Raw genomic sequence first — 24,054 nt, 5'->3', positions numbered from 1 at the left:
GGATTTAAACCTATCATCTAACAGCTGGACAAACAAAACAAATACGTGTTTTGTCTTTCATATCAAAATGGATGGACAGTTTCCATATAAAGTCCCATGCATGAGTTTAATTAATATGTTTACTTTTTTCTTCTTCTTCTGTCCAATTAGTTGAATTCTCAAGTGACGAGGTCAGAGATATCCATGGAGAATAAGTAATCCCTGATATTACTGCTGTCATTCAAATTTATCACACTGCTGAAAGATGTTCTGGACTTATCAAGGAGCTTTTTAACTTCTCTCTTTTCCTAGCGGGCTACTGCAGCTGTGATCAGTTCAGTCCGTATTGGCTAGGTATCTTTTTCAGCATGCAGCAGCATTGTTTCAAGGAAGATATTTCTCGAGTGTTAGTGCAATAAATATATGTATGATTGCGATGTACACAGACGACCGATTCTCAGCTAGATCCTGCAAACACTTTAGCATGTCAGTAAGCATGTGCAAGGAAGTCCTTTTCAGGGTGAGCTCTACATGGTGTATGCTTTCACAGCTCCTGCTGCTTGTGTGCAAGTTTTTGTACAATGTAGTAAGATTATTTAAAAATTATTACTGTTTCCCACTTTCTATTACAGTAACACTTAGAAAAATATCAGTCAAAGAGCAGTCTGCTTAAACAGGCCCAGAACAGGCAGGGGAAAAAGCAAATTATTCCAGTCCTGTTAAAATGCAATGATCTTTTAAAAGTTTATTTTATTGGAGTAAGCTAGTCGGTAACACTGCTGCAAAGCTATTGTGCTAAGTGCTGCACTGGCAGCAACAGGAAAGTCCCTGAGTGCTGGGAGCTTCCGACAGGCCCTAACGGGTGGGGAAATCACGCCTGGCACCTGTAATCGATGAGATAACCTTCCAGCTCAACCTGTATAGGCAGGTGCATGGTTTTAGAGTGGGGGACGCCAGCTGGTATGAAAACTTTGCAGATTATGATTTATTACTGTATGCCCCTTGCAGTTTGGATCAATAACATCATTTCCATCCCTGTTTTGTCATTACTATGCGTTGCAATTAACAGGATCAATGTTTTATAGTCCTATCCTCCGAAAAAGATCCAGTCTGCGGTGCTGAGTGAAGTTGAGCAGCTGAAATATCAGTGTCTGTGTTACAGAAAGGGATTTCTATTAACTTAGTTCTTGGGGATTATATCCCCATTAGTCAAAGCCTTATAAGCAGTGTGTATGGCATCACACACAGACACAAATCCAATATAAACCCAGAATATGTCTTGGTAAAAATACCTAGTCTCTTTTATAATTGTGTGTTATTTTGTGGACTGAATTCTAATTGTACTTGTCTTCCAACCTCAGAGTTTTGAAAAAGCTGACAGATCCCCAGATTCAGTGGCCCTTACATTGGATCATGATCTGGAGGACTTGACCCCTCTGGAGTCGTCAGGAATGACACTGCTCTTAGGCATGGTGACCACTGCCAACATTGCGGAGGAACCATTGATTAATTCCACATCTCGATTTTCCTCTGCGGTCAAGATGTGCCCTGAGAAATTTCAGACTGAAGGTGCTGATAAGGGTTGATAAGACATTTTTCGTTGCCTAGTACAGCTTACTGTACTTCCAGTTATCTTTCCAATTAAGTTATGCCTGTTATCTATCTGACTTTTTGATACGACAATAGTTCATGAGAATATTTTAAATGTATAATTTACTCAAGTTGCAGGATGTCTGCATGAATTTAAACCATTAAAGCATCAAGACAAGAAAAAAGAAGCCAACTAACAGAGCACATGATAAAAAAAAAACCACTGAAAAAAAGCAGATATATCCTAATTCCTTCAAGCCACAAAACTGCATGCCATATTAGCAAACAGTTGTATTGTCAGCACACTTGCACAGCAGATGGAAAGCTCCTCTGGTTCCTCCTCTGCATTAGTGAGGGTGAAACACAAAATGTCTCCCTGCCTGTCTACCTACTTACTTGAAAATCTGGTATTCACTACTGGGATGTGGTCGTTTGGCCCATAGTTTACCACTAAGGCTACACATGGAGGTAGCCAAGCCAGGTGGGATACTCCCCAGGGTCTGTCCCGAAAACAGTCTTAAGCCAGAATCTGTTAGAAGACGACATTAGAAGCCATGCTTTAAAGGTGCCTCCTTTGACTGCACAGACTAAACACATCAGGCCTTCAAATCTTTGTCGTTAGCACTAACCATCTGACCTAGCGATCTTAGGAAGTACAATTTCTCCAATTTTTTCTGCATTTAGTATGTTCAAATTACAAGACATGTTTTCAGTCCTTAAATCTTCATTCAGCAGATGCAGACAACAATTGTTCTGGACCTGTGAACAGCTAGAGGGATGCCAAGAAAAGGCTGCAGCACTAAATACCTGATTTAATGACCATCTATTATTTTTGTACATCTGGTTAACAAGACAAAACAAAGTCTTTTATGGATGCAGTCCAGCAAACAAGTGGGTTTTCAGGATTTTGCAGCCACAGCATGATTGTTGTACATTAAACCTTTCCATGAGTGTTAGCAAGCTTCCTTTATTTTGAATTGTTAGGTTTTTTCGGTAGTATGCACTTCCTACAGCACAGAATGAATTTATTTAAGGAACAGAAGAGTATTTCAGGAATAATTCAAAACATTGGGAAGCCTTGAGGTCAAGCAGATGCCAGTTCTTTTCTGACCATAACTTTAAAACAAAATTGGTTTTGCTCTGCAGAGTAAACCTGTCCCACATTTTGGGCTTAGCTTTATTAGCAAAGAAATGAACAATACTGTTTGGTTTCAGCTCAAGCAGTCTCACCAAGCCCAGCAGCAATTTAAGTTGCAACCACAGTCTAGATCTAAAGAGTCTCTCTCATCTATCTCTTCTGTCTGGGTGGGGTAATCACCTGTCTCCTGGAGAAATCAGATTACACCCCGCCTTTCCGAATAGGATCAACACCTGCTAATTGGGGTGGAGTATTTCAGACAAACAGGTTGTCAAGCCTGTTATAGGTGCATAAAGCACTTAGACTCCATATCAGTCAGCTTGCTTTTATTCGGCATACTATAGGCATATCCTGTAATGACTTCCACTCACAGCCACCTAAGATAAATATACTCAAAACTTCTGTGTTGAAAGTGAACGTAAAACTGTGAAGTGTTGAAAGGAAGCAAAAGACTGTTGCATCTATAAGGGACAGTTGCTTAGCAATATGTGTGCCTGTAAATAAATGTACTTTGTAAACCTGACTATGAAGTTATATGTGCCTTACTGTGGGAATCCAGAAATTTGTGTGTGGATGTTAAACTATTTTGACACCACAGAGAGATGCTGAACAGAGAAAACTTAAGTGACAGAAGCTTAAAATTCCCACTCAGTAAAAATTTAGCACCAAAGTGAAATTATTGAGTTTGCTGAGCAGTTTGGGGTTTTTTTTATTGTTAGGTTGGTTTTTTAGGGTTGGTTTTATTTGTTTGTTTGGGTTTTTTTCATTTTTATATTCATGATATATGTATAGTAACTTAAAGTTTTGGAAGATGTTAATAAGGAAGGAATTACACAATGGAAAAAGAGATCAATAGATTATTTGATCCAACGCAGATCACATCACTCAGTCAAAAAAAGAAAAATAACAAATAAAAAAAAACAAAAGCAAGAGAGATATGGATTCTCCCTTTATTTACTGTTCTTACTTTTTCTGTTCCACCATTTTCAGAATACAACACTTTTTCTACACTGAAAAAGCTTTTTTGAAGATCATCTATTGAAATTAAGATGTGGTAACTAAACAAAGCATTAGCTTCAACATAGGAAATAATTGCATATTACTTCCTAGGTTATTTTAAGAACTTTCCCTTTAGTTCTTTTACTTATTACAAAAGAAAAAAGACAATATTTTAGACTTGTGTGCATCTGGTAGGAGTTTAGTAGACCTATTTTTGGTGTATGTAAGTAACAGGACTACAGAAAAAACATCAGTTGTGGACTAATTTAATAGTGCCATAGTGACCACATCTTGAGTACAGAGGAACTGTGATATGTGGTCGTTCAGAGCAGACCTATCCTTAATTTTGAAACTAGCCTTTCTTTTATTAACGCAACAGAAAATCCCAAAACCTAAAACAAACAACCCCCCCCCCAAAAAAAACCAGTCTATTTGCTAAAACAGAAAGAATGTGAAGCAAATTCAGAAAAAAAAAAAAGAAAATAAAAAGAAAAAAAGATGTAACTGGCACCAAAGGAAAGGTTTTTCTCTGACTTCATGAGCTTCAGACTGAAGCCCTGAAAGGAAACAGGAACTAAACATATCGATCATTGTTACTAGTCACCCAGTTAATGTGTTTCTCTGGAAAGATATGTACAAAGAATAAATTCACTCTGTCCATCTTGGGATGCAATAAATCATAAAAAGGAATTACCCAACATCATTTTGAAATAGCAATATCTGGTAACTCAGCCGTAAATAAAAGTAATTCTCAGACTTTGCCAAGGCCAAACTAGGGCTCATAAGAAACACCTATTGATAGAAAATTAAACCCCATAATTTTGGAAACGATTTTTCCATCACTTCTCCTTTGCTTCCTCTTTATTAACTCTGTGACTTTGTATTTCAAAAACAACAAAGAAAATGTTTCTGCAAGACTGCATTAAATCTGCTGAATATTAAGTTTCCTTCAGAAGCAAATTTCTATAGTCACACCTATAAAAAGAAAAATAATCCCAAAATTGGAAAATTAGCTTTCTCCTTGATCTATATCGATTTGTTCCCCATACTGAAAGACTTAAAGGACTTCCCATGATACGTAAGTGAGTAAAATATGAAAATCTGAACAACTGCCAACTTAATTCTTCTTCTGTATAAGTACACAAGTTATTACCTTACAGTAACTGATTTGCCTTGGTCAATTCATATAAAGAAATATATGCAAATGCCTAAATGAGCACAAGCTGTAGGATCAATATCTGAACTAAGAGCCATAAATGAGGCATTATGCTGGCGGGTGTGTTGTGGGGGTCCATCCAAGAACTGGAGCTGGCGCAACCAGAATTTCCCGGGGGGGAAATTCTGTTAGAGACCTCCACAGGACTTTGAAAGACTCCAGTCTACTATAGTTTTTACCAAGCTCATTTCACCTCTGAGTGAAAGGCTTGTAGGTTTGTTTTATTTTTTTCCCCCATCTGTCTTTCTCTTTTGTCCGTAGTCTATGCAAAACAGTTTTACGCAGCAGCAATATTAAAGCAGCACACTACTTCACAAAATATCTCACTCCCTCGTCTCCCAAATGGTAAGAAATGCTTTGGCAGGAAATCATGCCCACATTAAAGATCATGGACAAGATTAAGGAGTGAGCAGCCCTCAATCTAATAAACCCAGCATACTAACTGGAACATTTGATAGAGTTGAAAGGGATATGCAGTGGCATTATTTGTCTTACAAATGGCTCAAAAGTCACATTTCTCCTTGTAGTAGGCAATACTGAGAGTAAATTCTGTCCCTAATTTCACTGGCGGTCCGTTGCTTTGGATTTTTGCTCACTTTACCCCTTTCTGCTCCCAGGAGACATTCACCTTTCCCTTTTCCCCAGGCTGGATGGGGGTCCTGGGTCTTTAGGCTCTGTTAAAGGGTTTGAGTGGTATGCTGGAGCCAAGGAGCCAGAAAGGAAATGGGGATGGCGGTGAGAGTTGGTGGCAGAAAAGCTGGAAAACTGGCTGAAGATGTCCTCCAAAGGAAGAACCCTGACAGAAAGGGATGAACTTCTTTTTGGCACACCCAAAGGGCCAGAGGTAATTTGACCGGAAAAATTGTGCCTGTCAGATGAATTTAGAAGCAGGCTTTCTAGATCCAGCCAGCATTGTATATTTAATTTTCAGATTCCCTCTTCAGATCTTTGTTTACAATAACAGATGAAAAGAATTACTTTTACTTTCTGCCTCCATGTTCTTCTACTTTCCCTAAGGCAACAACAGTAATAAAATGATTTAAAGGGAATAGTGGTTATTGATTGCCAACTTTGTTTTTCCAAAGTATCACCAGATATGGCTGAGGGACACTTGCTAATTTCTACACCACTTTTTCTTTTCTTTCTTTTTCTTCTTTCTTTCCAAATCATTGCACTCTGATGGATCTATAAGCCTATGGAACTGCTAATCTTCCTATGATTTAAGGAGGGGCTGGAAAACTTTAATGGAAGCATAAACTGAGATGGCATATGAACATTTTGGCTTATATTAAGTATTATCATAACAAATGAGATGGTGAATTAAATTACAGCCATGTGAGTCTACCTGCATGAACCATAAACTCAATAATTAAGTGTCGGCCTCACTTAAATGCAAAGAAGCATGCACAGGATATAGCTATATCATCTGTAGTGTAAAGAGTCTTACTTCTTCTTAACTGGGAATAGGTTTCTGATCTAAAGCGATTCTGAATTACCACCAAGAGAACTACTGAGTATAATAATGTCAACCACAGTTGAATTCAGGTAAGAGTTAATAACTAGGTAAAATTTAATGGCAATTAAGTAGCCCAAGTAGGTGTCCATCTCCTATAAATTATAATACAGTCAGTGCTAATACACACACAATTGTGCTGATACACTTTAGCTGTTAAGGGAAATGGCACAAAAATGCAATTCTCTGTATGGACGTGTTTGTTCATTTGACAGAGCAATATGTAGGAGTTTGCTGGTATCAAGTAAAAGCAATTGGTACTCTTTGTATCTATTTGTATATCAACATTTTTTTCTCACCAGAAATATCCAGGGAGAAGCCATTTTCATACAGCATTCAAACTGTGTATAAGTATCTGTCATCATGTAGCTTGTCCTATGTGACTTTGTTAACGTACCCATTGAAATTTTAAAGATTTATACATGTCAAGGCCAGAAGGGACCATTTCAACAATTTAATTTGAGCTGGGATTTTTAAAAGTGGCTAAATAAATTAGATAGTCAAATCACACTTGAAAATAACATCCTAAGGTGCCCTTCAAAAACACATCTTTAAAGCTTTCAAGTTGTGGAAATCTATCATACCCTTTAATAGGGATTTCTCTGATTAATTTTGTACCATGTGAACTATTGCTATGGTGCCTCAGCCAAATCTAGTGCAGAGATGTATCGACTAAACAGCAGCCAAAACTTTTAAAACAATAGCAAATTAATAGTTTAAGGACTAGATGAGCTTTCCAGTCAAGAAGCTATTCCTACCCTATCCCTACCTGCAAAACTAACTAGTGTTTCTAGTAACTTTTGTAAATCACCCAAGCTTTGCTTTGCTGGTTTATGACATCCCAGGAATGTCAGAGTGGAACTGGAGCCACTTTTTTTTTTTTTTCCAGTTACCTATTATTTAACCCATATGTAATGCAGAGGTTGCCATGTGTTTCTGCTGGGTCCCAGGTGCCTGTGAGATCTTAAAATCAAAACACTGAGGCTCACTAGTGAGGGATATGACTAGCAGCATGTCTGTACTGTAAATTCAGTATAAAAGCTGAGAAGTATTCTGTAGAGACTTTGTCTTCTTTGATCATTACCAAGGTCTGGTCAGGAATCGTGAGAAATATTCACGGGACTTACAGCAACCAGAATACATCAAATGAGAGACTGAAGTCCAGAATAGCAAAAAATCCTCACAAAATTGCTCATTTAGTTGAATTACATAAGCAAATATTTTATTTGTTATTCATAGTCTTTAATTTTTCGTGAACAATGTTACTTTGGTGCTTGTGATACTCTATACCGAGGAAATGGAAATATATATATTGTAATACTAAGTACTTAACATGGGACAGTAATTATGATTTTATTGGAAAAATCTGTATTTTATGGGAAAGTGTAGCAGTTGTTAGTTAGTTTCTATCAGAGAGGTCCTGCTGTAAGTAAGTATTGCATAGCTGGGGGGAGTCTTTCTGCCTCTCTTCTCAGCTTACCCATCTAAAAAACAGACCCAAAGCATACTTTAAAAGGTTTATCTACCTATACAGTGAGCAAAGCTTACCTAATTAACATATACTAAGCCCTTTAAGAAACAGAAATGAAAAGGACTGCTCGAGGAACAAAGGGATATCAGGAGAGCGGGAAGAGCCCAAGTCAGCCGCTCTCCTCAAATCCCGCGTGGAGTGTCCTGAGCTACAAACCTGCTGTGCCTAGATTGCCATGACTGACAGCGTCAGTATAAGGAATCCCTCTGAAGGAGTGAAAACGACAGTAAATTACCTCTTATAATTATGAGAGGAAATCTCGGAGGTCATAGCTGAGGTTAGCAGTAGGGCAGAGCCGGGGTTATACTTGTGCTGCAGCTGCTGCAGTGCACCTGGCCTATTAGTGGGGACTTGCATTTTCAGCACTGACTTCCCCTGGAGATCAATAATTAAAAAAAGTTTTTTAAAAAGACCTTGATGTAGAAGTATAGACTGTCATGTAGAAAGTTCTGAACCATCACAAATGAAGAGTATCTAATATCTTAGCAGTGGTACATGCTGAAAGCAGTATTAAATCAAGCATGTTTTATATGCCACTTTATTTGTCCTCTATTTTTCTTGTTCCCTCTAATGAGAGTCTGTTGAGTTATTTTTATGGCCTTTACATTTCACACTCCCAAGGTACTGACAATGACTTTAAGGAATAAATGAAGGAGGAATAATAAGTTTCTTAAATGATCTGTAATCTTGATCTGTAATTACAGTTAAAGCAGTTACATTAAATACTTTGTAATGCACTGTTTTATGGCAAGAATAGATAGCTGTAAATATTTAAAGAAGATGACCTGAACACACCAAGACATATATTCCATCTTTCTAGCTGCCTGCCAAAACTGGACCTACATTACATACAACCTATGAATTTGTTTTTTGGTTTTTTTTTATTTTTCACCTACACTTTTAGAGAAGACTAAAAATTAAAAAAAGAAAGCAAAACCCCAACAACCCATATACGTGAAAAATGTTTATGAAAACAAATCATCTAATTCTAGCAACATTGTGCTGTACTACTGTTTTCCTCGGTTTGGGCTGCAGTGTGTCATGAACTCTGTCCTCCTGTTTTGCCTTATTCTTTTCAACCAACTCATGGGAGTGCTGCTTCTAATGCGCAGGATCATAGCAGGCAGCGAATGCACCAGGGTCACGCACAGCACTGGGGTGTGGTATTGGCTTCACCTTTTACTTGTGATCAGCAGGCGTAGCTGCCTTAATATCATAGGAATCAGGGTGAATAAAATAGTTACAGCACAAATAATCAGAGGATGGGGTCCTGAACTTCCCAGCTCACTCCAGAATAATAGTGTCTCTGTTTACAATGAACGGATTGGAATCAGCCCGGTGCAACGTATAAAACATCCTCTTTCTTACTATTGTGAATTTCTAAAAATAATTCTTAAAAAATAAAAGAGTATACTTTCATTCTAAGCGCTGAATCTCTTATTAATATTCTAGGCTTCAAACCTAGCTATAAAAAAATCTACTTAATGTAATATCATAATACTTAGCATAAGATCAAGCTGCAAGGTTAGTTAATTTGCTCAGACATTTAACACTAGCCTTATTTTTTTAACCTTGAATATTAGATATTCTAGTCCTCACCTTGCAATGTACTCCTGAAAATTATTTGTGAACATGAAGAAGGATTAATTTAAATGTATTATTTCTACACAATGAGATAGGCCAAGTGTCTGGCACTTTAGCTGTCCCTTCACATATATAGCTTAGCCCATATTTCTTAGTTTCTACCTAATCCACCTCTGCTGCTCCCAAATGCCTTTTTATGAAGACAACTGTCCTCTATGGCCTAAGTAAGGACTGATGAAACTATTTTTATTATGACCTAGGAAATTATTCAAATGGAGCTCTCTGGAGGCATATGGTTGGCATTATGAATATTTTACGGAATCATCTCTGAAAATCAGGCCAATAGCATATACACACGGGGCCAAGTTCCACTCTCAGTTATACCTTGGCAACCACAATGATTTCCCATTTGGCTATGCTATGCAAGTATTTATTTGGCTTGTTGCATGCATGTATTTTTTATCTTTTTTCCCCTTCTTCAGCCTTGTCTTCCCATTTCCAATATTGTTCTTATAAAGAAGACAGTTATTATCAGTGTGGAATGATTATTATCTGGGGTCTAGTGGCTATGTCTGTCCTACCTCATAAATACAGGCAATAAGATGTACACAAGAATGAGGGAAAATGTATAGAAAATTATGCCTAGTTTAACAGTGTTTTCCTGAGGCACCAAAACTGATGCAGAATGTTAAAACCACTTTGACCTCAATCTTGCTATGGACTCCATGCAGGAAAGAGCTCAGGGAAACCCACTGACTCCAGTGAGATGCCACAAAGAGAGAGCACTTCTCGGAACTCACTGTAGGACTGGGACCTGGAGCAGGGCAAAAATAGGTCAAAATAGTATGTACCCTGAGATCACGAGACAAGTATACAAGGGTTAATATTTCTCATTCTGATGTCTCTCCTCCCTTATCTTTCTTGTTTGTTTTGTTTTGTTTTTAAATAAATTCTATTTAATTTGCATATATTCCATTTATAAATTTAAACCCTTGGTCATGAAGATGAGATTTCATTATTTTGAATAAGAAGGCTGAGATAACTCAAGACTGAAGTTATGATCAGATATGTGACCTTAGAGAGGGGGAAAAATACTTTAAGAATTAACACAATAAGAAATAATAAAATATTTACAATGTTTTATAAAAGAAAAAGAAATGCTAAAAAGATTTGTACTTACCAGAATATCTTTTCCAGCCCACTTGCACTCATCCCTTCGGGAATGAGATACAGGCCAAACAATCTAAAGACAGAGAACAAAAATCACGTTGTGTTATTTCATGCTTCAATAATCACAAATTGCAGACCAAATGCTACAGAGTCTCTTTACCCAGTTTCTCTTTTCCCCATTCTTTTCCTTATTTCCTTTTCTTCCATAAAATTTGACGACAAAGAAATGAAATGATAGCAAAATAGAAATAATAGGAATCACAGTAAAAACAATCTTGAATATAGTCTGTATCGTGAATCTTAGCAGTGAATCTTGTATGCTAACGATAAGAGGGCTGACTCTCCATTAAGCGAGTGTTCTTTCACTGTTTTGAATCTGATGTAACGGAATGGAGACTGAGGGCAAAAAATTGCAGATACTTACTAACAATAAATCGGATCTATGTGAAATGCGATCTCAAGTTAGAGTTACAGCATCAGAAATGAGGTGTTTGCCTCTTCAGTGTATCTACTAGTTCATTCTTTTACTAAGTTTAGTTAATTAAATAATAAAAAGGAAGCCATGGTATTTGAAAAATATCACACCATCAAAATAGAAATGTTTATGCTGTTCCTATAGAGCTACCCTAACACAAGTAAACCTAAACCTAGGTTTACTGTAGTGTTTGCTTAGCAGAAAATGGATCTCACCTCATACAGAGAAAATCCAGAGACGCTCACAGTCAATTATTCATGTTTTTTTGAAAAGCTTTTAGGAATTACATATAGAATAAAACATGATCTTCCCATAAAATGCCAGGCTATTCATTTGGGAGCCTCAGATAATGCAATATGAATGGCCATAAGTCTGGACTACAGCCTTGGTGTTCAATATAGTTCATTAAAGAAAGGAAAAGACTAAGTATTCAAAAAGAAAAGAAAAAAAAAATATGGATGACAGAAGAGGTTGAAGGAGATGTTATATATGACATTTGAAAATACACTTTGCAACCACATTTTTAAATTCAAAATTTTCTTAAAACTTAATGAAATCCAAACTGAAATCCAAACAGCAATCGAACATCTTAAGTCTATAAAATAAGGCTGAAAATTTTATGAGCACATTCTCTCTCAAAGGATTCCTGCTACTTCCTGTTTCTATTCTCAGCTTAAAATGTGCAGAGACATGTGAAAATTTGAATTTACTAGGTTGAAAAACATTAACCAAACTTCTGAGATCTCCCAAAAGGACCAGTTCAAATTCAGTTCAATTTTTGGGCAAAGATTTCTGTTTTATTCAAACCAGTATTCTAATCCATAAAATGAATGGCTAGATGTTCTTTTTCCTTATTCTCACAGCACAATATTTTCCTCTAATTTGGTTTATAAGTCAGCTAAATTGAATAATAAATAAATAAACTGCTTTTAATAGACTGGAAAGTTTGGCTTTTTGAGTTGTGCTCCTTTGGAGTCCTATGTTGCTATCAGTATTTAGACAGAAACCTTAGTTCTTTTTTACATGGTGGAAGCAACAACTGGTGAAGTTTGATCTCAAGTGGAGCACTGGCTGCATTGTAAGTTTGATTGAAGTTTCTTCTGTGACCCTCGTGTCTTTAATAAGCAGATCCCAAAATTCTTTAAGCCTTTTGTCTATTCTTAAATCTAAAGTCTAAATTGTAAATCTGTTGCTTAAGTCTGTTGCCAACGTTGTCGACAGCAATTCTTTATTTAATATATTAATATTTGTATGCAATTTCAAATAGTGTTCTAAAGGTATCTGAATATGTAAGTATCTAAGATACAATTCCTCCCGTTCTACAGAGCTGTTTTCTGCAATGGAAACACCTTCTTTCCTTTAATTATTCCAGATGTTTTGCACATTAAGCTATCAATCCCTCAGAGAATTCAAATAAATAGCTAGTTTCCTTTATAGCTGCTCTAAAGAGAATAGAAAAGAAAATACCCAGTTTTCCTTTTATCCTTTTTCCTTAGAGAATACAAATGAATAGCCTGTCTTCCCTCTGAACAGAAAACACAAGGTATTTATTGCTATCATCTTAGGAAGCTAATAGTCAAACGGGCAAAAGGTCAGGAACACCAAGAAAAAAAAATCCCTGGGTATTGAAGCAATATATCTCTCATAAAAGAATACTCCCTGGATTTTAAAATGTACCATCAAAATACTTAATATAACAAATCAAACCTCCATCTCATTGTTTACCTTCTTAGCATTTTGTCTTATTAAAATGTATGAAAAATGAAATTATTTATTTAGACCCCAACAAAAGAATATCACTGAACTGTTTGTCAGCTTCTAATTTGTCGCCAACTTTTACTGGAAAATTATACTCCCCATCAAGGATGGCAAGATTTTATGGACCTATTCCTCTTTTATTAATACTAAATCTGTTTTGGTTTGAAAACAGCAGAAGCAGAGTGCCTACAAGTGCTGGGATAAAGGAGAGAAATCAATACTTAGATTCCCAAACAGCTTCTTTTTATCTGCAAACAAATACAGAGTAATAAGGCCTTTTTCTGCAAAGTGTTGTAACAGTTGTTTGGGGTTTTTAGCAGTAAACATGAAAGTATGTCTTGTTTGGGAAATAGCTGGATTATCCACTTATTTACTTTCTCATAGTTTGAAAAAAAGTATTGTAGATTATACAGTTATAGGTTATAGGCTTATTATAAATTTCTCTTCATAAAGTCAGCAGATGTTTTTGTTGTAATAGTATTCCTGACACCCAAACACTGACGACATAATTCATACAGTGCCCAACATAGTCTGAGTAATAACAATTCTGCAACATTAAAAGTATATATTTACATTGTACAAAACATGAATGAAAGTACCTTTTGATATTCCTTGATATTAACCAGGTTGAAAGAAAATATGTGATCCTTTGCTCCAACATACAGCCGACTGCGTTCTTCATCCAAGAGAAAAGTATGATAACTGGAGCTATTAGCTAGTCCGTTGAAATTGATTATATTGTTGGATTCCAACATTTCTGTAAGATAAAGGTAATACTTTTGTTGTTAATATGTTTGATAAAATACAGATGCATATTTTGACTTGTACAGATTTCATTTTAGAAATGCATATTTATGGAGTAGAAACCAGTGAAAGCATTATGTACCTGGGCCCATGAATGTTTTTCTTTCAAGTACCGAAACCCAAACTGCTTGTGAGATTCAGCCCTATATAAACAAAGGTCAAAACACCAGTGAAATCAATTAAAAGCCTGTATGAGGTTTTAGGTAGTAAAATTCTATCCATGTAACTCATCAGCTGTTGGACAAAGTTCAATTTTGTTCAATCAATGAGATTTACAAGGATAAACCTGAGGATGACCAGCTGATAAAAAACACATCTAAACACAAAATCTCCTACTTTCAGCATACAAAACTATTTTATACAGATCTGTAAGTTATAAGAAAGGGGTTAAGAATGACTAGTTGACAAGAAAAAATAACATGTACAATCTATTCTTACATGTAATATTATCTTCCCAGCTTACTGACACAGGCAGTGTGTTGTTCCCTTGCTTGGAATTGTGTATTTATCCATCACAAAAAGAAAACTAGAGAAGGTAATTTTGCTTCTGTTTAAACTCAAGAATAATCTTCTAGTTCTCATACTCCTCACAGAGCCATTGCACTTGCCAAGGACAGGTTTTTTTTAAGTACAAGGATCTACAGAATCCTCTTAGCTGTTTACAAACATTAACAAAGGCATACGCATGTTCCTGAAACCGCTTAAAAATATTTTTTCCATAAGATAATACAGACCATATTAGTATAAACTTTCATGAAAACGCTCTTTCTTTATTCCTGTCTATCTACATTCATATAAGGACCAAAGCCAAACCATCTCTATCATTTCAAGTCACGTCTGCGCTAGTAAGTCATTGACAAGAAACTTTCCCTGTGATGACAAATCCGATGCGGTTCAAGTGATGTGCAGAGGCAAACACAGTTTTAGGAGCAGCAGCAGTTCCATCGACGCCAGTGCAGCTCCTCACACAGCACCCACGAGGACGGATGCAAAAGGGAGTGAAAACATCGGGATCCAAGGGCTGATGGGTAGATGGCATGGCCAGACCCTGAGGCATCCGATGTCTGTGTTAGCTCTGCCGTATGTGCAAGCCAAGGACAAGTGTCGCTCCTCTCAAAACAGCTGCCGAATGCCTAGATGTCTAGGATTTGCCTAACAGTGCAGCTACCTGCTATGACTTTCTGATTTTCAGTAAGAACACTCCCATTTTCCACCATTCCTCCAATTGATGAGTGAGTGTAAGGTAGCATCCCCTATGCTGCTAAAAGTCAAGGTCAAACTGCTGTTAAAACAGAAGCTTCTGCTTAATTTTCTTTTTAAACTCGCTTTCCTTCTTTTTTGTCCCCTTCTTTTATTTTCACCAGAACAAGTAAGATGTTAGGTGGGGCTTTTTTGGACCTACATAATAGTGGTACTTATTTTAAAGATTTTCAGCACCTGCAGCTTAGTAGTCCCACAGATGTTAAACCTATTTTTCACATTCACTTATACCAGGTGGATTTTGAAGCAGGCTGATACTCTATAATGGCAAGAATTAGTAGGCAACATATTCAAGGAAGGTAAGGATAACACTAAGAGTTGCATACCATTCAGGCTAGCTTTGCCCCAGTATTCTTTGCACTTATTTGGAAAAACTCTCACCAGCACCAAAAAGAGTTAATTTGCACAGCAGTGTAGCAAAGTGTCAGAGCATGCACTATATTTTGTTCCCTATTCTATGTTTTTTTTCTGGCTACATATAACTATACATTTGTATTACAGAATACTTTTTAAAACTTGTACTGCTCAAGACTTAAGTTCTCAATTTATTATTATTTTTTTTTAATGTAACAAGAAGAAATCAAATCACCCCAAGCAGTCTTGTCAAAATAATTCTTCTGGCTTCCTGCCAAGTTCTAGAATTTGACTGTATTGTCCTCCAGTTCACTTATTTGCATTTTGTTAGAGACTTTACTAATTCTCTTTACATTGTAATGACTGATTCAGATGTTGAATGTCGACTTGCTGAATAGTGAGTGATGCAGATGATTGATTGCTTAACTTGTCTTAGAACTCTCTTGGCTAGAAATGCTTTGCTGTCATCTGTATCTGATCATTTTTCTTATAATACAGCTGTCAAAAACCTTTGTAATTTTTTCATCTTTCTTGGTTTGAACTCCCATAGGTATGATTCTGCCCTTTGTGACTGCGGCATAAAGACAAGTGTCTGCTGAAGTCAATGTTACACAAATGTAAAACTGATGTAAATTGAAATAAGACCAGTTAGGCACACAGCTACTTGGTTTAAAACCAGCCTGATGTGATTTTGCTAATGCTGAGTTCTAAATCTTCACATCCACAGATGGTGATTGATGTTTTCTTTTCTTTCTAATATTCATGAAAAATGTTAGATCATAACATTGGAGCCTAAGGTTTATTACGGCCAAGAGTAAATTACATCATCATCTTCACCGTTCATGTGTCTCAACAGTAAAACTTAAAAGGACCAGGTGTAGCTGTGCAGGGAATTTTTTTTTTTTTTCCTTTTAACTTTCTGTGACTCTTTAGAGTATGCAACAATGTTAAAGGTAACAATGGTGGGGTTTTTTTGTGAACAGGCAACTTAAAGTCGAATTAAAAGCTAAATACCATTGCCTTCTCTAAGATTAGGACAGTTCTCCTGGGTTTTAATCCAGTATCTGTTGTGTTGTCCTATTATTGATTTTTGCAGGAGATGACCAGATTTCCAGGGTCTATTGCCCAACAGATTAGGCCTAAGCATATTCCAAGCAGTGTATTTCAAATCATGTGAAATCAGGTTTCTCCCTATCAGGAGTCAAGTTGAGAATATAGGTTGAGGAGAAAAATGTCCTTTGGGTGCTGATGATTCTCATTCACTACTAATTTAGTTAGGATTGAGTTACATCACAACTAAGAGGTGAAAACCCAAATAATCTCTGCAGTTCCTCTGCTGATTATTCTAACTTACATGTATTCCTCCAGTGATGAATATGGCTTCATATGACATTCTGGAAAGGGCTGTTGAAGAGCAAAGCAATGACATTTGCACAATCAATACAAATTAAGTATTCCACTTCCTCAAATTCATTAGTTTCAGAGTGTTTACCACCAGTGTCTTTTCAGTATCCAGCCAGTGACTGTTGCTGAGAGAATGACAGAAACACCAGTGACAGGGCACACTCCCAGAAGGGCACTGACATCCACCAATTCTGTTAAATGCCGATCAGTCATGCTGGCAAGGTACATGGCTGATCAGTGCTAAAATAAACCAAGATTTACAGCAAAGATTGCACTGCAATGACAAGATGAAAATTATGAATGCCTTCAGTAAGTCAATTGAATTAATACTGTTGACTATGCATACCCTAATCCTTCTCCATTTTTTGTTGTTGTTGTTCTTATTAAAGGTTGGCATATCTATGACCTATGCAGACAGGTAATGGTTGCCTGTCCTTAAAGTCATTTTTTTACTTGCTTTGTCCAGTTACTTTTATTGCAAAGATGGCAACATTACTCCCATCAGTTGTTGCAGCCAAGTACCATTTCTTCAGTAATTGCTCAGAGAGCATTTTCTTATTTCCTTTTGACACATCCTCAGCTGTAGTCATGTCTGTTGTTTTGAACAGGAATGAATGAACCCTATAAAACTAACCACTGCACATTATGACTGTAGTATTGTCTATAAAATCCTCTATGAGGTATATTTAGAGTGGGTGGTGATATTTTGAAGGTAATGAAGACTTCATTGCTTTTGTTATTGGTGCTTGCTTCCCACATTTATGAAGAATGTTGCAGGTGACCAAAACTAACGGTTTGAAATGCACCATATCTTAAAAATCATCATATTATAATGAATTTTCACTTGCGATGATCGCAGAAACCAGCTGGAGGTTGAGTTTCTCAAGGTTTGTGGGCCAGATTCTTCTACTAACCACTTCACTTCAACTACCTTTAATTCAGTCCTGACTCGCTTGCTCCCTCTTACTCTCCTTTCTCTGCCAGTGTCCAGGCTTGAAGTATTTGACCTTTTTCAATGTGCCTTTCTGTAGACTCTGCATGGTCTTTCTTCTATTAACTGATGTTTCTGTTGATCCAGCCTGACTTGTGTCAGAACATTCACTTTGCCAGACCAAGCTGGCAAATTTACAGAAGAAAACTAGTCCCTAACTCTTGCCTTCCTTTTAATACACGGTTATTTAATTTGCTAATGGAATCACAACTTAATAGTATGTATGTGCACAGAGGGCCAAATTCCTGCAATGAAATCCGTGGAGATATGCATGCACAAGGAATGTAGCTTTGGTTTATTTTTATGACACGCTTTTCATTAAAGAATAAGCCAGAAAACCACAGCTATAGCTAAGATGAATACAGTCAGGCAAATCCTGAGGTTTGCTTTATCCATGGTTGGTATTCCACTGTAAACCTTGTTATATGTCTGTGTTCCTTCAGCGGAGTTTGTCAAGAGGAGAACATAACAAAAGAAAACCATCTTATTTTTACTTATCTACTACCAGGCAAACTATCTTTCCAGTGAGAGGGAGTTTGTCTGTGTAACAAGTTAGAAAATTTGTGAGCTTTGGCCTGCATTCCTGTTACAGACTTCACAATAACATGCTGGCCAAGATTATTTTTGTTGATAAGGATCAAAGCACCATGCCAATTTCTAGGAAAATCAGTTTCTAGAAAAATCCCAGTTTCCTCACTAGGATTCGGATCTGGCCCTGTCCTATTACTGGTGACTCTGCAGAGTGACTGGATTACACAGGCAGTTCTGCTCGTCATAACATGCTTGTGAATCAAATGAGTGGGTTGCAGGTTGCACAAAATTCTCAACCTTCATTCCCTTGCCAGCAGCGATAAGATCTCACTGCATATCGCCTAGCAGTAGATAAAAGATGAGTCAATGTGTATTATGCCATCAAACAGGGATTTTGCTGAATTGTGAGCAATGCCTCCCACAACTTCATGCTAGAACATTTCCTTCTTCTCTCGCCAGGCTTTTACTTTGGCTACAGAGTATCAGGTGGCCACATGTTTGCACATGCATATGTTGCTTACACAGACACATATTGTGTCTGTTCTGTATATCAGCATGTATATCTGTCTAAATAATCCTGGGTATACATTAGTCGTTACTCTTTGAGTGATTATTTGCTGAATTCTAAGATACTAATTCTACCATGCATGGAACGAAGTGGCTATTTTAACTTCCAACTGCTCCTGTAGCTTCCCCATTTTATTCCTCTGAGTGTAGATGGTAAAGTCTGCCCCTGTCAAACATTAAGGAAAAGGCATGGACTGGCAGGAAATCAAGACAGCTTCCTGCAAGGTGTTAGCCAGCAGAGCTTATGTGGCAAAACCAGGGATATAAGCAGGGAAAAGGCACCGGATTTGTTGTGAGTCCATTCCCCATCTGAAAGAGACAACAGCTGCCACGCATACAGTGGGGTATGTCAGTGGGGTATTTCCATATATTATAAAAGTTGACAGAAATGAACTCAGATGGGTGCTGTCAGGTGTCTGAAATCAGGTGAGCTTGACCCCATCCAAGTCTAATGCTTAGTAACATGGCCAATAGCCTGAAGAATAACTTCTCCCCCCCACCCCCCCAGATTTCATTACTTTATACCTCAATTACTTTCTTTCATCTACACCTCAGACATCACTGGGACCTTAGGATCTAGCCCTTAGTGAGAAGAATGGTTCAGCAGCCCACTCTAAGGAAAAATAAGAATCTTGCTAACAGTCTATGGTATATTTGAAACTTCTACAAAGTAATTAATTAAAACAAAGGCCAGCTAATTTATCTATTGTTTAATATTTCATCTGAGAAAAAAGAAAAAAATAATTTAAAAAATAATTGCAGAAGCCTTTGTTTTGTTACATCTTTAACTGGTCAGGCTATCAGCCTTTTAGTAAATCCAAACTGTTCCAGTGTTTCCAAACTATTTTTAACAATTAGCCTTTGATTTCATATTAGGAGCAGAAGAAAAAAGACACAGAAAAATTATCAACCCTCCCCCCAAAAACTTATGCTTTCACATAATTTTAGAATTACACTGCTTGGGAATATCAGAAAGTGATCAGTTTTATCTGAAATGAAAAAAATCCACAGGTTTATAAAGTGTATGAGATCACATAGTGCAATAAGTGGTTTATCCATTTTTAGAAATGTAACATGAAAACTTTTGTAATCAGCACCTTTGTTTTTTTGCTACATTATGAGCCAGATAAACTTGAAACTACACAGCATTTGTTGTTGATGGCAATTCAGTGTTATTGTAATTTGAATGAGATAAATCACTGGGAGAAAAGGGAGGGTTATCTTATCAGTAATCAAAATACAGTTGGAACAGAGCCTCTCACAGCTGTTCAATCAGTCCTAGCTTTCATCCTCTTCATCTACCTTATCATAACAGTTGCCAATCACCTGGTTTCACCGAACTCTACTAGAAGGAGAAAAAAAAATGAACCTTTTATTTTTTTGCTGTAAACTCTTTGTTTCTGAGAGAACATGTAGTTCAGAAACATAGTTCAGGAAACTATGTTTTCATTACAATTTATCAATTAGAAGTAGCTAGGACAAGATATACAGTTTTTAGTGCACTCATGATGTAAACCAAGTATTTTAAATGAAACACTCCTGCCTACCTTCCACTGCAGCAAAGAAAACTTGAGGGCCATGAGTATAGTTTGATTAAAACCAGATACTTGGAAGGAGGAATGTTGCACCAATGTTTTGTTTCAGTTGCACCGGCATAAGCATGGATTCCTTTGACTTCAGAATACTGATGCATATGTTTTTTATACTGTAAAACTGAGAGAAGATTTTAGCTCATTAATGTCAGTGCTATTTAGCTACATGACAGCCCTTAAAGTGTTTCTGATTTGAATAATTGAAGGGGTCACATGATATTTCAAAGACATAAAACATTTCGATTTTTAAAGCCAACCTGTTTTCCCTTTATTATTTGCATTATTTGTCCTTTTTTTCTCTGAAAGTGAATCCAGATTATCCCTATTGCTCAGCTGTTTTCTTATAAAACATGAGAAATATTAACTTCTGAGCTAAACAAAGACTTGTAAAGCTTGATTTCATATATTTGTAAAATTATTGTAACATCCCATATTATGAATTTGACTTTGTGAGAAAGGTTATGGCACATATTTAACTGTGAACTCCACATGTATTTAAGCACAAAATTGTTACAAAATCACAGACAATAAATGTTACCTATAGCATTTTTTGTGTGTGTGATGAATCGGGCAGAAATTTATGATGGTGAAAAGAGAACAGGATCTGGTTTTACTAAGCAGTTATCTGTCTAAGAGAAAAATTATCTGGCTTAAGATTTGAGTAGGTAACATCTTTGCTACCTCCCATTTGCGCTGGTATAAGGAATGCTCGGAAGAAGTAATGGAAGTGATGTGTTGTACCAATGAGCCCTCAGCAGTTAAGGACCACATCTATAATTCTCAAGGTTTTCCAAAATGTGGCAAAAAAATACAGCAAAATACTGAGCTAATGAGAATGGTTTCTAAATATGCTAACTCAAATAGTAGAAACACTGTAGGCATATTAACTCGGCCCTCTACCTTGGGTAATATATGCTCGGTGAGCTTGGTTAGCTCAATGTGGCACTGTATGACTCTAAATTGCACTGTCTGAGCTAGCACAGGTAAACAGCCAACTAAATCCCATTCATTAAGTAACTCAGTTATCAGATCTAGTTAGCAGTTCATCAGTTCTCAACTATTTGTATGATACTGCTGGAAAGTTAGTCTTCAACGAGCAGAACCGGTACTGGTTATCAAGAAAGGGAAATTGTGGGTAGTTGTCACTTCAAGGATTACCTTATCTGTAAAGAGTACCATCCTTGCCTCATTAAATATCGCATCACAAAGGCATGAACACCTTTTCAATGACTAAGAGCACAGATAGTTGTTTTCCCAGGGCACAAATGTATTTCATTTGGCCAAGCAGGAACGAGGTAGGAAGACAGTCACGTCCTATCCTCTGCATGGCCTATCCACAGGTTGGGTCCAAGCATAGCACGGAACACAGTTTTTACTCACTGGCTGTTCCCCAAAAGAGCAAGATACAGATTTCCAATTCATGAACTTTTTCTCCCAGAACAAAATCAAAGCAGGAAAGGAACTGTTGCTCTCTAGGCACACCTGCTTGCTCACAATATTGACCATGCTGCAGTATAGACACACCTGAGCTAGCTTGAACCTTGCTTATGTACTTGTAGTGTCTAACAACACTGGCTAAGAGGCCAGAAAAGATTAATTGATTTTGGTCCTCACTAATTGTGCCTCGATGAATCTGCATGTTGAATGACTACGGTGTTACGTCAGGCTAAGCAGGCAAGCTACTTTGAAGTTAGCTCAGGGGATATGACTATACTTTGTCATAATCATGACAATGAAAGAAATTCAGATAGATACACTTAATGTGAAGACAAAATGTCGATTTGCTGTTTTTTGCACAAGTACAATCTGAGAAGTTTTAGGTTTATTTATTTATTTTTAAAGTCAGTTCCTTTTCCAAAGAACCATTATTTCTGAAAAAAAACCCCACCCAAACTTCTCAGGTGAAAATAAAACTGTCTGGGTAATGTCAGAACCTGTCAAGATGTCTGGGGACTATTAACCAACAAACTACTTAAAATACCATGATGTTTTAGAAAATTCCTTTCTGAAAAGCTGGCCTAGTGAGGTCAGTTCATTTTTTTTCTCATTCATCTCTTAACAACACTGTCTTTTATTCTAAATTCCTAACAACTGAACCTGAAAGTCCAAAATCAAGTCAGTGTCTTTACAATTCACATACCATGGACAATTAGGAGTCAAAAGTAACAACACTGTCAATATGTGTATTGGAGTTGCAGTTGTAATAATAAAATCCTTCCTCCTGCAAGTGTATTCCTTTTTCAGGGGAAAGAGTATTAAAGTATTTTCTAACTCTTAAAGAAATCTTGGTTTCAGGTATAAAACCAATGTACTTCAAAAACCAGTGAGCTCATTTAAAAGAATTAATAAATATGAGGTGCTAAGTTTGTTAGGCATATCAGGGGAAATTTTCAAAAAGCTCACTGGTTTTATTTTTAAGTGTGACTTTGGTATTTGACAACCACGTTACCATTGACTCTTGGTCAGACTTATGGGGTAGGTCCGTGAAGGATTTAGATGTCAAATTTGAGAGTGTGAGACTGAGGGTAACCTGCAGTGGTTCACCCATCAGTGAGTGAGGGTGTGAACGCTTTCACTGGCTAAAGAGGCTGCAAGAGTGAGTGTCTCTCTACAGCTTAAAATACTGTGATGCAGGGGAAAATCTAGCAGAGGTAGATTTGGTTTGAAATTAAACAAGTCCTTCTTTGATTTTTATTTTTTTTTTTTAATGACTGAGCTGACAATATAAACCTGCATGAATTATTTACTAAGGTGAATTAGTTAATATGCACAGTAGGGTTAGGAAGCTTCCCTGGAAATTTAGTTGCATATGCAAAATTGTAAAATAGAATAAGTAGTACTTGAGTTTTCTGAACTTCAGGGGCAGATTTATGATGGAAAATGCATTTGACCTGCTACAGAAAAAGGTCTTTTTATGCTTGAAAACCATGTATGAAACTCTTGTGTCTATCTGTGTTACAACTCTTCAAAGTCCTGTGATTAATAAGATGCAGATAGACTTTGGGGTAGTTCTGCTTGTAGGTAAATCATTATATTTTATACAGCAGCTGGTTTAGAGGGACTGTGTCCAGGATTTCTTATATGGGTACAAATCAGTGACCTCATATTTTCAATTTCAGACATAGCTATCAACACTCCTTCTGTTAAAATCTGGTTTTGTAGAGTGGGATCCACCCTTCACTTTGATCAGAAATCCAGCACTTCGAGGAATTGTCTTTTCACATTAATAGAACAGATGAGTAAAATTCATGCTTGGATTTACATCCTTCTCTTCTGATAGGTCTTGTTTCTTTTAATTCATAAGGGATGGTTTGGATGAAATACAGCAAGGGGTGAAAGCACTGACTGCAGTTAAACAGTCTGTGTAGCTCACACAGATACACACAGCTCTGCTAATGCACTTTAATTGCAGCAAAATAAAGGAGGGATTTCTTCTAACCACAGACCTTCCTTGCACAGAATTCAGTGCCAGAATAGTGTAAGTGATGAGGCCCATTTTTCCTCTTAATTTACCCTGATGAAAATCAATGGAGTTCCACCATGGATAAAAGTATTTGATTGCTGTGGTTCTGCAATGTGTGGAATATATTTAGTGTAC

At 36.9% G+C, this 24,054-nt stretch overlaps 1 protein-coding gene across 2 annotated transcripts in view; it reads right to left on the bottom strand.

Annotated features, from left to right (window-relative positions):
- Positions 1-24,054, bottom strand: part of SEMA3A (semaphorin 3A) — a 251,245-nt gene that overhangs the window by 107,637 nt on the left and 119,554 nt on the right. For both annotated transcript variants that reach the window (XM_075024731.1, XM_075024732.1), the window contains 2 exons: positions 13,553-13,710; positions 10,731-10,793 (listed from right to left, as the gene is read on the bottom strand). In XM_075024731.1, the coding sequence (XP_074880832.1) occupies positions 10,731-10,793; positions 13,553-13,710 (221 nt within the window). The remainder of the gene's footprint in view (positions 1-10,730; positions 10,794-13,552; positions 13,711-24,054) is intronic.

The sequence above is a fragment of the Buteo buteo genome, chromosome 4, assembly GCF_964188355.1.
Source record: "Buteo buteo chromosome 4, bButBut1.hap1.1, whole genome shotgun sequence".
In the NCBI taxonomy this organism is placed as follows: domain Eukaryota; kingdom Metazoa; phylum Chordata; class Aves; order Accipitriformes; family Accipitridae; genus Buteo; species Buteo buteo.
Note: the sequence above shows the minus strand (reverse complement) of the source record. Positions and strands in the feature narration are given on the sequence as shown.